Source organism: Stenella coeruleoalba (genome assembly GCF_951394435.1).
Source record: "Stenella coeruleoalba genome assembly, chromosome: 11".
Taxonomy (NCBI): domain Eukaryota; kingdom Metazoa; phylum Chordata; class Mammalia; order Artiodactyla; family Delphinidae; genus Stenella; species Stenella coeruleoalba.
The window spans coordinates 22,767,201-22,783,318 of NC_137157.1; the positions used below are offsets into that span (position 1 = coordinate 22,767,201).

Sequence of the window (16,118 nt, forward strand, 5' to 3'; positions counted from 1 at the left end):
CTAAGAGACCTCTGGGACAACATTAAATGCAACAACATTCGCATTATAGGGGTCCCAGAAGGAGAAGAGAGATAGAAAGGACGAGAGAAAATATTTGAAGAGATGATAGGCAAAAACTTCCCTAACATGGGAAAGGAAATAGCCACCCAAGTCCAGGAAGTGCAGCAAGTCCCATACAGGATAAACCCATGGAGAAACATGCCAAGACACACAGCAATCAAATTGGCAAAAATTAAAGACAAAGAAAAATTCTTGAAAGCAGCAAGGGAAAAATGACAAATAACATACAAGGGAACTCCCATAAGGTTAACAGCTGATTTCTCAGCAGAAACTCTACAAGCCAGAAGGGAGTGGCATGATATACTTAAAGTGATGAAAGGGAAGAACCTACAACCAAGATTACTCTACCCAGCAAGGATCTCATTCAGATTCAATGGAGAAATCAAAAGCTTTACAGACAAACAAAAGGTAAGAGAATTCAGCACCACCAAACCAACTTTACAACAAATGCTAAAGGAGCTTCTCTAAGTGGGAAACAAAAGAGAAGAAAAGGACCTACAAAAACAAACTCAAAACAATTAAGAAAATGGTCATAGGAATATACATAACAATAATTACCTTAAACGTGAATGGATTAAATGCTCCAACCAAAAGACACAGGCTTGCTGAATGGATATAAAAACAAGAACCAGGGCTTCCCTGGTGGCGCAGTGGTTGAGAGTCCGCCTGCCGATGCAGGGGACACGGGTTCGTGCCCCAGTCCGGGAAGATCCCACAGGCCGCAGAGCAGCTGGGCCCGTGAGCCATGGCCGCTGAGCCTGCACGTCTGGAGCCTATGCTCCGCAACGGGAGAGGCCACAACAGTGAGAGGCCCGCGTACCGCAAAAAAAAAAAAACAAGAACCCTATATATGCTATCTACAAGAGACCCACTTCAGACCTAGGGACATTACAGACTGAAAGTGAGGGGGTGAAAAAAGATATTCCATACAGATGGAAATCAAAAGAAAGCTGGAGTAGCAATACTCATATCAGATAAAATAGACTTTAAAATAAAGAATATTACAAGAGACAAAGAAGGACACTACATAATGATCAAGGAATCCAAGAAGAAGATATAACAATTATAAATATATATGCACACAACATAGGAGCACCTCAATACATAAGGCAACTGCTAACAGCTATAAAAAAGGAAATCGACAGTAACACAGTAATACTGGGGGACTTTAACACCTCACTTACACCAATGGACAGATCATCCAAAATGAAAATAAATAAGGAAACAGAAGCTTTCAATGACACAACAGACCAGATAGATTTAATTGACATTTATAGGACATTCCACCCCAAAACAGTAGATTACACTTTCTTCTCGAGTGCACAAGGACCATTCTCCAGGATAGATCACATCTTGGGTCACAAATCAAGCCTCAGTAAGTTTAAGAAAACTGAAATCTTATCAAGCATCTTTTCGGACCACAACACTATGAGATTAGAAATGAATTACAGGGAAGAAAACATAAAAAACACAAACACATGGAGGCTAAACAATACATTACTAAATAACCAACAGAACACTGAAGAAATCAAAGAGGAAATCAAAAAATACCTAGAGACAAATGACAGTGAAAACACGACGATCCAAAACCTATGGGATGCAGCAAAAGCAGTTCTAAGAGGAAAGTTTATACCTATACAAGCCTACATCAAGAAACAAGAAAAATCTCAAATAAACAATCTAACTTTACACTTAAAGGAACTAGAGAAAGAAGAACAAACAAAACCTAAAGTTAGCAGAAGGAAGGAAATCATAAAGATCAGAGCAGAAATACATGAAATAGAAACGAAGAAAACAATAGCAAAGATCAAAAAAAAAAGCTGGTTCTTTGAGAAGATAAACAAAATTGATAAACCATTAGCCAGACTCATCAAGAAAAAGAAGGAGAGGACTCAAATCAATAAAATTAGAAATGAAAAAGGAGAACAACAGACACCACAGAAATACAGAGCATCCAAAGAGACTACTACAAGCAACTCTATGCCAATAAAATGGACCACCTGGAAGAAATGGACAAATCCTTACAAAGGTATAACCTTCCAAGACTGAACCAGGAAGAAATAGAAAATATGAACAGACCAATCACAAGTAATGAAATTGAAACTGTGATTAAAAATCTTCCAACAAACCAAAGTCCAGGACCAGATGGCTTCACACATGAATTCTATCAAACATTTAGAGAAGAGCTAACACCCATCCTTCTCAAACTCTTCCAAACAATTGCAGAGGAAGGAACAGGCCCAAACTCATTCTATGAGGCCACCATCACCCTGATACCAGACAAAAATACTACAAAAAAAGAAAATTACAGACCAATATCACTGATGAATATAGATGCAAAAATCCTCAACAAAATACTAGCAAACAGAATCCAACAACACATTAAAAGGATCATACACCATGATCAAGTGGGATTTATCCCAGCGATGCAAGGATTCTTCACTATATGCAAATCAATGTGATACACCATATTAACAAACTGAAGAAGAAAAACCATATGATCATCTCAATAGATGAAGAAAAAGCTTTTGACAAAATTCATCACCCATTTATGATAAAAACTCTCCAGAAAGTGGGCATAGAGGGAACCTACCTCAACATAATAAAGGCCGTATACAACAAACCCACAGCAAACATCATTCTCAATTTTGAAAACTGAAAGTATTTCCTCTAAGATCAGGAACAAGACAAGAATATCCACTCTCACCACTATTATGCAACATAGTTTTGGAAGTCCTAGCCATGACAATCAGAGAAGAAAAAGAAATAAAAGGAATACAAATTGGAAAAGAAGAAGTAAAACTGTCACTGTTTGCAGATGACATGATACTATATATAGAGAATCCTAAAAATGCCACCAGAAAACTACTAGTGCTAATCAATCAATTTGGTAAAGTTGCAGGATACAAAGCTAATGCACAGAAATCTCTTGCATTCCTATACACTAATGATGAAAAATCTGAAAGAGAAATTAAGGAAACACTCCCATTTACCATTGCAACAAAAAGACTAAAATACCTAGGAATAAACCTACCTAGGGAGAAAAAAGACCTGTATGCAGAAAACTGTAAGACACTGATGAAAGAAATTAAAGGTGATACCAACAGATGGAGAGATATACCATGTTCTTGGATTGGAAGAATCAATATTGTGAAAATGACTATACTACCCTAAGCAATCTACAGAATCAATGCAATCCCTATCAAATTACCAATGGCATTTTTTACAGAACTAAAACAAAAATTCTTGAAATTTGTATGGAGACACAAAAGACCCCAAATAGCCAAAGCAGTCTTGAGGGAAAAAAGCAGAGCTGGAGGAATCAGACTCCCTGACTTCAGGCTATACTACAAAGCTATAGTAATCAAGACAATATGTTACTGGCACAAGAAAAGAAATATAGATCAATGGAACAGGATAGAAAGGCCAGAGATAAACCCATGCACCTATGGTCAACTAATCTATGACAAAGGAGGCAGGGATATACAAAGGAGAAAAGACAGTCTCTTCAATAAGTGGTGCTGGGAAAACTGGACAGCTACATGTAAAAGAATGAAATTAGAACACTCCTTAACACCATACACAAAAATAAACTCAAAATGGATTCGAGACCTAAATGTAAGACCGGACACTATAAAACTCTTAAAGGAAAACATAGGAAGAACATTCTTTGACATAAGTCACACCAAGATCTTTTTTGATCCACCTCCTAGAGTAACGGAAATAAAAACAAAAATAAACAAATGGGACCTAATGAAACTTAAAAGCTTTGCACAGCAAAACAAGATGAAAAGAAGACCCTCAGAATGGGAGAAAATATTTGCAAATGAATCAATGGACAAAAGATTAATTTCCAAAATATATAAACAGCTCACGCAGCTCAATATTAAAGAAACAAACAACCCGATCCAAAAATGGGCAGAAGACCTAAATAGACATTTCTCCAAAGAAGACATACAGATTGCCAAGAAGCACATGAAAAGCTGCTCAACATCACTAATTATCAGAGAAATGCAAATCAAAACTACAGTGAGGTATCACCTCACACCAGTTAGAAAGGACATCATCAGGGCTTCCCTGGTGGCGCAGGTGTTGAGGGTCCGCCTGCTGATACAGGGGACATGGGTTCGTGCCCCGGTCCGGGAGGATCCCACGTTGTCGCGGAGCGGCTGGGCCCGTGAGCCATGGCTGCTGAGCCTGTGCATCCAGAGCCTGTGCTCCGCAACGCAAGAGGCCACAGCAGTGAGAGGCCCGCGTACCGCAAAAAAAAAAAAAAAGAAAGAGTGGGCTTCCCTGTTGGCGCAGTGGTTGAGAGTCCGCCTGCCAATGCAGGGGACACAGGTTCGTGCCCCGGTCCGGGAAGATCCCACATACTGCAGAGCGGCTGGGCCTGTGAGCCATGGCAGCTGAGCCTGTGCGTCTGGAGCCTGTGCTCCGCAACGGGAGAGGCCACAACAGTGAGAGGCCCGCGTATCACAAAAAAAAAAAAAAAAAAAAAAGAAAGGGCATCATCAGAAAATCTACAAACAACAAATGCTGGAGAGAGTGTAGAGAAAGGGAACCTTCTGGTGGGAATGTAAATTGATACAGCCACTATGGAGAACAGTATGGAGGTTCCTTAAAAAACTAAAAATAGAATTACCATATGATCCAGCAATCCCACTACTGGGCATATACCCAGAAAAAACCATATTTCAAAAAGACACATGCACCCCAATGTTCATTGCAGCACTATTTACAATAGCCAGGTCATGGAAGCAACCTAAATGCCCATTGACAGACGAATGGAGAAAGAAGATGTGGTACATACATACAATGGAATATTACTCAGCCATAAAAAGGTACAAAGTTGAGTCATTTGTTGAGACGTGGATGGATCTAGAGACCGTCATACAGAGTGAAGTAAGTCAGAAAGAGAAAAACAAATATCGTATATTAACGCATGTATGTGGAACCTAGATAAATGGTACAGATGAACCAGTTTGCAGGGCAGAAGTTCAGACACAGATGTAGAGAACAAACATATGGACACCAAGGGGGGGAAAGCCGTGGGGGGATGGGGATGGTGGTGTGCTGAATTGGGAGATTGGGATTCACATGTATACACTGATGTGTATAAAACTGATGACTAATAAGAACCTGCTGTATAAAAAAATAAATAAAACAAAATTCAAAAAATAAATAAAAATAAATTTAAGTATCTATTATCTACAGTATAAAAGGTCTTTCTCTCCTAAATTTAAAACTAAATTAGGGCATTATTAACATACGCAAGAAAAATAAAACACTATTAGCTTTAAAAAGAAAGACAAAAAGCCCAAAAGACCAACTGATCTGCAAATCTCCTACCATCACAGTAAGACAGTTAAATACAGAAGCATTAATTTCGCATTTCAGAAAGAATCTAAACATCTTGACTACGGGCACAAGAGGGAGCAATTTAGCCTTGAATGAGGCTTGTACCTATAATTTCATTCAGAGAAACTTAATCAGAGGAAAATTGCCTTTATTCAGAGAAAATTAACCCCTCCTACTTTCACATGAGGTTTATGCAGGTAGCAATTAATAATCTAACAGCATCAAGGAAATCTTGGGAAAGAAGGAAGCAAATAGGTAGACAGCCTCTGAAGAAAACTTTCATACTTTAAAAACTCAGCACTTAAATAAAATTGTATGAATGGTTTAAAAATACATCAACTCTTTATAATTTCCCTAAATAAATAAAGGGTTGAACTTTCAAAACGAAAGTAGGTTTCCTAAAAATGTATAGGCATAAGTAGTTAAGAACTTAATAGTTTTTTTTTTTTTTTTTTTTTTTTTGCTGTAGGTATGTGATTTATTTTATTCTTGAAGAATCCTTCCAAAAATGTTAATCAAAATAAGAACAAAAAGCCTCGGGCACGAAAGACAAATATGGAACGCTTCACGAATTTGCGTGTCATCCTTGCGCAAGGATTAGGGGCCATGCTAATCTTCTCTGTATCATTCCAATTTTAGTATATGTGCTGCCGAAGCAAGCACTTAATAGTATTAATTTACACCAAACACCGCTCTAAGATAACAAAATTTCTGTAGGAACACAGTTTTAATGAAGTTTGTAACCCATACAGTTACCCACTTACAAAAGAAAAAAAAAGGTTTTATACTACAATTAAACAGCAAAAATCTAATATTCCTATATTTTAGAATGGAAATGAACTCCAGAGATTAAAATTCATCTTTAGGGGGACTTCCCAGGCAGTCCAGTAGTTAAGACTCCACGCTTCCACTGCAGGGGGCACGGGTTCAATCCCTGGTCAGGGAACTAAGATCCTGCATGCTACGCAGCACAGCCAAAAAAAAAAAAACTTTTTTTCTTTAGGAAAGTATCTACTCTTGAACTAGTGGATATACAAAAGCAGACTCCAAATAGATTAAAAAGCTAAATATGGGGCTTCCCTGGTGGTGCAGTGGTTAAGAATCTGCCTGCCAATTCAAGGGACACAGGTTTGAGCCCTGGTCCGGGAAGATCCCATATGCCGCGGAGCAACTAAGTCTGTGCGCCACAACTACTGAGCCTGCACTCTAGAGCCTGCGAGCCACAACTACTGAAGCCCACACGCCTAGAGCCCATGCTCTGCAACAACAGAAGCCACTGCAGTGAGAAGCCCGCGCACGGCAACCAAGAGTAGCCCCTGCTCGCCACAACTAGAGAAAGCCTGAGTGCAGGAACCAAGACCCAATGCAGCCAAAAATAAAATAAATTTATTTTTTAAAAAAGCTAAATATGAATGGTAAGACTATAATAGGACTACTTAAGAAAATTCAGGAAACACAAATTAGAAGGCAAAAAAAATTAATTTGACTACATCAGAATTAAAGATTTCTATCAAGGACATCCAGGACAAAATTAATACAGATAATATAAGGAGAAAGTATTTACAAAGTCTAAAAGCAACAAGCCCTACTATCTAGAATATATAAGAAATTCCTAAAAAGCAACAAAATGGAAAAACTGACAAATGTTATCAACAAAATTTATAAACAAGGAAACCCAAAAGCCTAAAAAGCTTATGAAGAAATGGTCAAATTCAAGTTATCAGAGAAATGCAAATTAAAAGATACCACTTTACACCTGCTGGCCTGGCAAAAATTACAAAGCTGGATGATACCTAGTGTCACTAAAGAAGTGAGGATACAGGAGCCCTCACATGCTATTGATGGGAATGCACAGATTGGAGGGCAATCAAATTTGATATTTATATATCCTGTAACTTGGAGATTCTGGTCCTAGCTACATATACTCAAGAAATTCTCATATCTGTAAAAGTTCAACCGAGCTTTGCTGGGGCAGCAAAGAGTTGGAGACAATCTATATATCTATTAACTAGGGAATGAACAATAAAATGTATTGGAGGTACCCCATGGAGGATAGCAATCAGGTGTAACAAATAATATGTACATAAAACAAGGATAAATCTTAAAAACATAGTGTCAAGTGAGATAAGAAACAGAAGAAAATAATTAACATTAACATGTATGCAAATTTAAAATATTTACATATAAACAAACATTTTACAAGAAAACATACCTTACACATACATTTACAAAGAATATACAATAAATACATTAGAAAGATCGCCTATGGGGAGGTGTAATTCTGTGATTAAATATATATTTGGTTTTCATCACTCTTCCTGGCACACAGCTCTAAGATCCTTGTAATTTCCCATATAAGAAGAGCCTTAGGGGCATCTTTTGTTATACTATTTAGTTTTGTTCCTGAAATAGCTCCAGGGTATAAAAGTGAAATGGTGTCTTACATTATTCATATAACAAGCCCCTTTTAACCACACCTGAGTTTCTGTTAATAAAGTGATTTCTGAAAAGCCCCTAGATAACCTAAGGATAGGGGCTGGTTACCAGAGGAACCAACCCCTTGATTAGAGTTGGAACTTTCAGCCCCACCCTCCAGACCTCCAGAGGAGAGGGGAGTGAGTGGCTGGAGATTGAGTTCAATCACAATCAGCCAATGATTTAATCAATCATACCTACATAATGAATGAAGACTCCATAAAAAAACCAAAAGGGCAAGATTCACAGAGCATCTGGGTTGCTGAACACAAGGAGATGTAGGAAGAGTGATACACCCAAATTGGGCACGGAAGCTCTACACCCCTTCCCACATACGTGCCCCATGCATCTCTTCCATCTGGCTGTTCCAGAGTTTTATCCTTGTATAATAAACCAGTAATCTAATAAGTATAGTTGTCAGAAGCACAGGTAACAAACAACCTGGACTAGCAATTGGCATGTGAAGGGGTTAGGGGGCAGTCTTGTAGGACTGAACCCTTAACCTATGGGATCTGATGCTATCTCCAGGTAGATAGTTTCAGAAGTGAGTTAAATCACAGGACACCCAGCTCGTGTTGAAGAATTGCTGGATGTGTGGAAAACTCACACATCTGGTGTCAGAAATGAAGCAGTGTTGTAGTTGTGTAAAGGAAACACATAGGAGGAGTGTGTTTTCCTTTAGAGGAGGGAAATGAGAATGGGAAATTTTTAAAAGGAAATAAACACAGCAAGAAGCTAAGCCTTAGATAGACCTAATAGGATAATGGGCTATAAACTAAATATGATTTACTCAATCTTCCATACTTGAGATCTCACAAAAGCTTATAAGGGATATGAATTAAGCTCATTATGCACTGGACAATTGCTAGTATCTCTGGCATTTTCTCAAAACAAAGTGGTGAAAATCTATTCCGAGACCACAATTCATACAATATGATTCCTGGCTAGTTAATTCCATAAGTTGTTGGTCAATTTTAACCCCTAAAATTGAAAATTCACCCCAATAATATAGAGCGATTAAAACTGATTTAAAGAGCACATTTTAACCCTACAAATTGGTATATTATAAATACATAGTATTATAAATACATAGTTTAAAATAATATATAAATACATATATTATAAATACATAGATTTAAAGAGCACATTTTAACCCTATAAATTGGTATATTATAAATACATAGTTTAAAGGAAATTCATCACTATATTGAAAGGAAGACCATTTCTTCACACTAAAGAAATTTAAACCAATTTTATCCTGAAATATCCTTGGTGATCAACTTTGCAGGAGAGGGGAAAAAAAAAGTGAATAAATAAATAAATCCTTAGCCCTGAAATGTGCATGGCTCTGAGTCTCATGAAACTTCTCTACAATGACAAAGGAGAAAAACCAGGGCTTAGGAAATTAGGCCTACTTCTGACAAGAGTATGATCAATACTGTTAACAAGGGCTGTGAAGTATTAACTAAAACCAGGTGTGTACAATAGATGTGCCCTAGCCTCCAACTTTCTAAATCTCTCAGGTGCTGACTATTTACTCTATTCATTTTGTCATCTTGTCATAAACTATCTTTTTTTTTGCGGGCCTCTCACTGTTGTGGCCTCTCCCGCTGCGGAGCACAGGCTCCAGACGCACAGGCTCAGTGGCCATGGCTCACGGGCCCAGCCGCTACACGGCCTGTGGGATCTTCCCGGACCGGGTCACAAACCCGTGTCCCCTGCATCGGCAGGCGGACTCTCAACCACTGTGCCACCAGGGAAGCCCGTCATAAACTACCTTAATTGGTGATTATATATTGTAAACACAAAAAAAGTTATTAAGCACTATAAGTCAGGAACTATCTTTTTAAGTTCCCCAGAAAATGGATGGAGGCAACCAAAGACTGAGGAAGCTATATAATATTCCTGATAGGGAATACCCTGAGAACCTACCAGACTCATTAGGGTCAACAGTACACCTGCCAAATGTCCTAAATCCTCTTCTGCACCATATGTCCTTCCCCACTCCAGTAACTACCCAATACCCTTCCCACCTTCTCTACTCTCCCATCCTTGCCTAGTCGGCCTTGCAAACTTCTTTCTATTCTTCCTTCAAACTCCAGCTAAAATGTCATTTCAGGAAGCCTGTCTTGTTCATTTTCTTCCCCCAGACAGAAAGCTTCCTTCCTTTGTTCTAACTTTGTACCTTATACTTGTTTCTACTGTTCAATTTATCACACATGATGTAATTTGTTTGTATGTCTGCCTCCCTTACCAGACCGTAAGTAAATTCCTTAGATGCACAGGCTTCTTTTTGAATCCCTTTTGCCCCAAAACATTGCCAAGATCCATAATAGGTTCTCAAGTATTTATTGAATACATGAATATCTGAAGCAAGGGAAATCAGTTGCCAGATGTCACATGAATCTATAAAGCCTGCCTGCAAAAACCCATTGGTTGTTACAGTCAACTCACAATTTTTCTTTTTCTTGAGATTACACATAAGATAAACAAGTTACTAAAGATTTTTATTTTTAAAGATAAGTAACTGATAGAATTAATTGCGGAAATGGAATTAATAGTTTATTTAATACAGATGCCAAATACATGGGAGAATCTCCCACTGGGATGGTCCTTATTGGAACCAACTTTCCAACTATCTCCTTCCCTACAACACTCTGTGCCAAAACAGACACTCAACTGACAGGAAGCTGTAAGTCTAATACTGTTGAAAGTCAGGGATACAAGCTGGACAACCTTTCAAGATACTTTGTCAACCCTACAATTCCCCCAATTATTAAGATACGAGGGAAATAGCTTCATTCCATTGATAATAAGTGCCATCTGGTAACACATGAATTTATTGGCCTGGCTAGTCAAGCCTGATTGTGACAGGCAGGGCAGAAAATAAAATTCAAATTCAATCACCTGCGGTAGGCAGAAAAATGCCCCCCCACCCCGCTCCCCCGCACCAGCCAATGATCTCCACAACATATTCCACAGAACTTGTAAATATATCACCTTACACAGCAAAAGGGACTTTGTAAATGCGATTAAATTAAGGATTCTGAGATGAGATAATCCTTGATTATCCAGTGGGGCCCATGTAATCACAAGGGCCCCTGTAAGAGGGACGCAAGAAAGTCAGGGGAGGAGATGTGATGACAGAAGCAAAGACCAGAGAAGAGAGAAAGATTTGAAGATGCTATGCACTGCCAGCTTTGAAAATGGGGAAATGGACCATGAGTCAAGGAATGCAGGCCACCTCTAGAAGCTGGGAAATGCAAGGAAAAGGATTCTCCCTAGAGCCTCCAAAAGCAACTAAGCACTGCTGACACTTGGATTTTAGCTCAGTAAGAGCTATTTTTGTCTTCTGACCTCCAGAACTTCAAGATAATAAATTTGTGTTGTTTTAAGCCCCCAAAAGTTTTGGTAATTTATTACAGCAGCAACAGGAAACTAATGCAATGCCTAAACAATATCTTCTTAGCCAGCAATGGTAATCAAAACTTACCTTCTAAGAAAGAATGATCTCGAACAGCTTCTGCAGCTAATACAGACTTCCCACAACCTGCCATTCCATATATGGTGACCCATCCCGGTTCACCACTCAGTTTGAAGAGCTTCTGCTGAATTGCATTCACTAGCTTCCTCCTAGTAACAAAAACAACGGGCCTCTGTGGTACTCCACCTTCACACAGGACTGTCCTTACTGAAATCCAAAACAAAACAAGCATGAATGAAGAGAACTCTGAAATGGTTACTCAAGTAACACCATAAAAACCAAAGAGAGCAAGGCTGAGGTCTCAGCCTCAGAATTTCCAAGAGAAGTAAGAAAATGTGGCTAGCATATTAACTTCAACTTTGATTTCTCAGAACACCCAGAACAAAAGCAAACATATACCTCTCAAGATGACTAAAGACAATGAAAATCTCCATCTGTATCTGCCCTTACTCACCCTATTCCTCCCTGACTCTCCAATCTTTTTCTCATACTAAAAACTGAGAAGAGACTGTAAAGGAAAGAATATGGAATTGCTTTCAAGAACACAGATTTCTAAAGATTCTTATTCTTTCCTATGCTTGAACTTGATAAACACAAAACTGAAGAACTTAAATAAAGGACTATAAATTGCCGTATTATCTCTAAAAATTATGGTATGTATATTATTACCTCAGCAGTAGATAGTTCACTGGGCAAGGAAATGAGAGAGGTAACATAGATGCAAATAAAAATATTTGAATTGGAAAACGATAATTTTTTCACATGCATGATTCAGTGAACTGATCAGTCTCTGTAGCAGATTTCATCTACAATAAGACCAAACTGCAGCAACGGAGCCTTTATGATAGAAAGTATCATGGATACAAACCATATGAAGTTATTCCAACTGAATCTTTGCCATTGGAAGAAGATATGACAGGAATGCCACGATGGAGAAGGTCGGCAAGATCTTTATACCCTTCATGTAGCAGAGCATTGTAGAATGATATATAGGAATAATTATCTTTTTCAAGTATCGTTTTAATTAGCATAGCTGCTCGTTGCCGTTGGGTGGGCTAAAAAAAAAAAAAGTAGTTTAGTATACTACAAAGAATATATTTGCAACATAAATTAGTGGAGACCAGTACAAGTTTTGAAATAAATTCTAAAACTTTTTAAGAAAGCATAGACTGCCTCAGAGGGCTTTACCTCATTTTTTACTTTTTCCTCCTCCGACACTGTTAAAACTCCATCACTAATCATGTGATCCATGATGTAGGATGTTTTGACGTCCCTTTCCAGGGCTTCTCTATGTTGAAGCAAACAATTTCGCGCTTTTGCATCCATCCTCCCTCAAATTTTTCCTTCTCTGTCAACCATGAGCTACAGGCAAACATCAAAATATTTGTCAAGCCAATAAAGATATGAAAAGATGTATAACCTCATTGGTAATGAAAAATGTAAAGAAAATAAGACTTCTTTTGCAAAGTTTTTTTTCCTATTTATTTAAACAGAGTTTATTTAAACTCTCCTACGTGTCCGCCCACAGAAAGGAGGACGGAAGGGGGACGCCGAAAAGAAAACGAGCAGGCTGTCTGCACCGCCGGTCACTCTGTCCTCCCCTGGGCTTCATCTATGTCCTGGCTTTCCCCAGTGGACTTTCATCAGGCAGACATGCAAAGATTTTTTTTAAATAAACAAAATCTAATGCTTTCAAAGGTGTGAGGTAATGATTATTCTTTTAAGATACCTGAGGAGAGTACAAAGTGGATGCAACTTTTCTGGAAGGCTTATAAGGTAAGATGTGTTTAAAGTAAGCATTCTCTTTAACCCAGAAATCCCACTTCTAGGAATTTACCTCAGAGAGATACTCATATATGTATGCAAAAATATCCACAAAAAGGGTTAATAGAGAGTGTTTAGGTAAGATAAAAATATTAGAACAACCTAAATGCCCATCATTCGGAGTATGGATTAAAAAAATTAGAGTATGGGGCTTCCCTGGTGGCGCAGTGGTTGAGAGTCCACCTGCTGATGCAGGGGACACGGGTTCGTGCCCCGGTCTGGGAAGATCCCACATGCCGCGGAGGGGCTGCGCCCGTGAGCCACGGCCACTGGGCCTGCGCGTCCGGAGCCTGTGCTCCGCAACAAGAGAGGCCACAACAGTGAGAGGCCCACGTACCGAAAAAAAAAAAAAAAAAAAAGACTCGGTACATAAGATGGAATATTATATAGCCATTTACAATAAGACATCTCCATGTACTGACATGGAAAGGTGCTCATGACATGTCACTGATTGAAAAAAATTTAAATATGATACCATGTATAGCACAAAATATGTGTTGGTCTCATATAAATGCATAGAGAGATGTTTAGAAGTCTGTTCAACAAAATGTTTGGGTTACTTCCAAGTAGCAAGATTTGGGGGGAATTTTCCCCAGTTCTTTTTTCTTCTTTTCTATACTGTCTTAATATTTTTTCAATACACATTATCATTTGTACAATTTTAAAACTTCCTTTAAGTTAAGATTTTATAAACAATGGTCATACTAAAGTCCTAATATTTATAAACTACTTGATTTCTTTACCATCATTAAGACTAAATAGAGCATTCTTGGTATTGCGTATTAGTGCTCACTCAAGATCAGTGTCAGCTGGTAGGTCTTCATTGGTAAACACATTTCTCATGTGCTTACTCCACTAATTTTTCAGCTGAGCTGCTAACTATGACAAAGCAACAGAAAATATCCTCTGATGTCATTTCTTAGACTAGGAGGACACAAAGAATAATATTCTTCACAGTATAATACTCTAAGTTCCTACCGACTTTATTTCAAATATGATGCAAATTTTTCAATAGGTATAAAACCCAGATCAGAACATTTTCAAGTTTTTAAACAGAATCTACCCAATGTAATACAGTGAGTGTCTAAATGTGTTTATTTATATACTCATTCAATAAACATTTGAGCCCCTCCTGTGTGTCAGGCCCTGAATCTACAGAGATTAAATCATACCCCTGAAGGAATTCACAATCTTGTAGGAGAGTAAAATACAGATAATTATAATGTGATGTACTAAGCGCCAAGAGATAAGTACAAGTGATTTTGAGCACACAGAAGAGGAGCAATAATCGTTAAGCTTCATTAATCAGTAATCAATAATGACTATAAAAAGTACCACCGAATGTGTCACTTTGAAACACAGGTAAGTAGAGAATTTGCCTATGCTTGTCAAGGTTCACAAAATGCCCAGTACTGGCATGAAACTGATTGATAAAAGAAAAAGTTATGGTTAGGATCAAGGCTACGTTTTTAAATGTTAGTGTTTTTATGATCTCAAGTTAAACATAAAACGTCCCGGGCTTCCCTGGTGGTGCAGTAGTTAAGAACCCCCCCCCGCCAGTGCAGGGGACACGGGTTCGAGCCCTGGTCCGGGGGAAATTCCACATGCTGCGGAGCAACTAAGCCCGTGCGACGCAACTACTAAGCCTGCGCTCTAGAGCCCGTGAGCCACAACTACCCAGCCCGTGTTCCACAAGAGAAGCCACCGCAATGAGACGCCCACGCACAGCAACAAAGACCCAATGCAACCAAAAATAAATAATAAACTAATTACTTTTTTAAAAATCATATTAAAACATAAAACGTCCCTTAATTTTTCAGTAATAAAACTCTATTTAACAAAACAAAAATGAACTTTTTAGCTTTTGTCCAATAGCTAAGGCAATAGACACACTCTGACCATCTGAAACTAATTTCCAACTTTACCTAGCCCTATTAAAACTAAAGACGTTAAGTTTTATACGTTTTTTAACTCTGCACACATTTAGATATTCTGAACAAATTCTCAGTGTCCCACCTTCCGTAACCACATCAACATGTAAAGTCAGTACTCTGCAGGCTTGTGAAATATAAAGAACAGTTCCATCCAGGAAAACATTTCCTCTTTAGATAAGTTCACTTCCTGGTACAGTATCAGAATGATTAATAATAATTCCTTGACCCAGAATTCTGAGTCTCTAAAATCGACTACTGAACCTCCGAAGAACCGGGTTCGGGGAGAAAAGCGAGGCGCAAAGTTACCCAAACCTTCGCACCTGGGTCTTCACTGGGAAGAGAAGCCCTGAAGGGACAGACCGGAAAATCAAGGTAGGGGTGAGTGGAGGCAACGGGACTTCCAAAAGGAAATTTGGGGCTCGGGCCACAGCCCGGGGGCAGGTCGGGGCCTCACAGGTGTCTCACCTGGGCCTCCGCAGCCGGGGGGCTCCTGAAGACCCCCGGGAATCTCCGACCTGCGGAGGAGGCGTCACCCCCGCAGGCGGCCCACGCAGTCCCGGGGCGCCGAGGTGAGTATTCCAACCCAGACACAAAGGAAGGAGCGCCACTCGGACTGTCGTTCCTTCCGTCCCGCTGCGGCTGCACCCGGGCGGGAGCCCGGAGCCACTGCGGACGCCGCCGCGTCTACTTCAAGTCCTCGCGGGTCGCTGACAGCCCAGACGCCTCACCTCCGGCTCCCTCACCCCTTCTGCCCAGGAATAAAGCCAGCCTCTCCGCCTCAGGACCGTGGAGCAGTGAAAACCCGCCAGTCCGCCCCCCTGGGACGACGCCGGCCCGCGCGTGCCAAGAAACACACCCGGAACCCCTCCAGGCGTCCGTCGCCGCGCGCGCTCCGGATCCGGCTAGTGCCCGCGCGCGCAGAAAAAAGCCTCCGCCGCACCAACTGGGGCGCGCCGCGCTCCAACGAAGGGCGGACCGAGGCG

At 39.7% G+C, this 16,118-nt stretch overlaps 1 protein-coding gene across 4 annotated transcripts in view; it reads right to left on the reverse strand.

Moving 5' to 3' along the window:
- The window catches only part of APAF1 (apoptotic peptidase activating factor 1), a 91,615-nt gene extending 75,636 nt beyond the window's left edge, over window positions 1-15,979 (reverse strand). For 3 of the 4 annotated variants that reach the window (XM_079937807.1, XM_079937806.1, XM_079937809.1), the window contains exons 1-4: window positions 15,601-15,978; window positions 12,566-12,739; window positions 12,246-12,432; window positions 11,387-11,584 (exon numbers count right to left, since the gene is read on the reverse strand). In XM_079937807.1, the coding sequence (XP_079793933.1) occupies window positions 11,387-11,584; window positions 12,246-12,432; window positions 12,566-12,703 (523 nt within the window). In that variant the 5' untranslated portion in view covers window positions 12,704-12,739; window positions 15,601-15,978. Of the gene's footprint in view, window positions 1-11,386; window positions 11,585-12,245; window positions 12,433-12,565; window positions 12,740-15,600 lie in introns of all 4 variants that reach the window. The other variant, XM_079937808.1, reaches the window with a different exon arrangement.
- Between the last annotated feature and the right edge of the window lie 139 nt (window positions 15,980-16,118).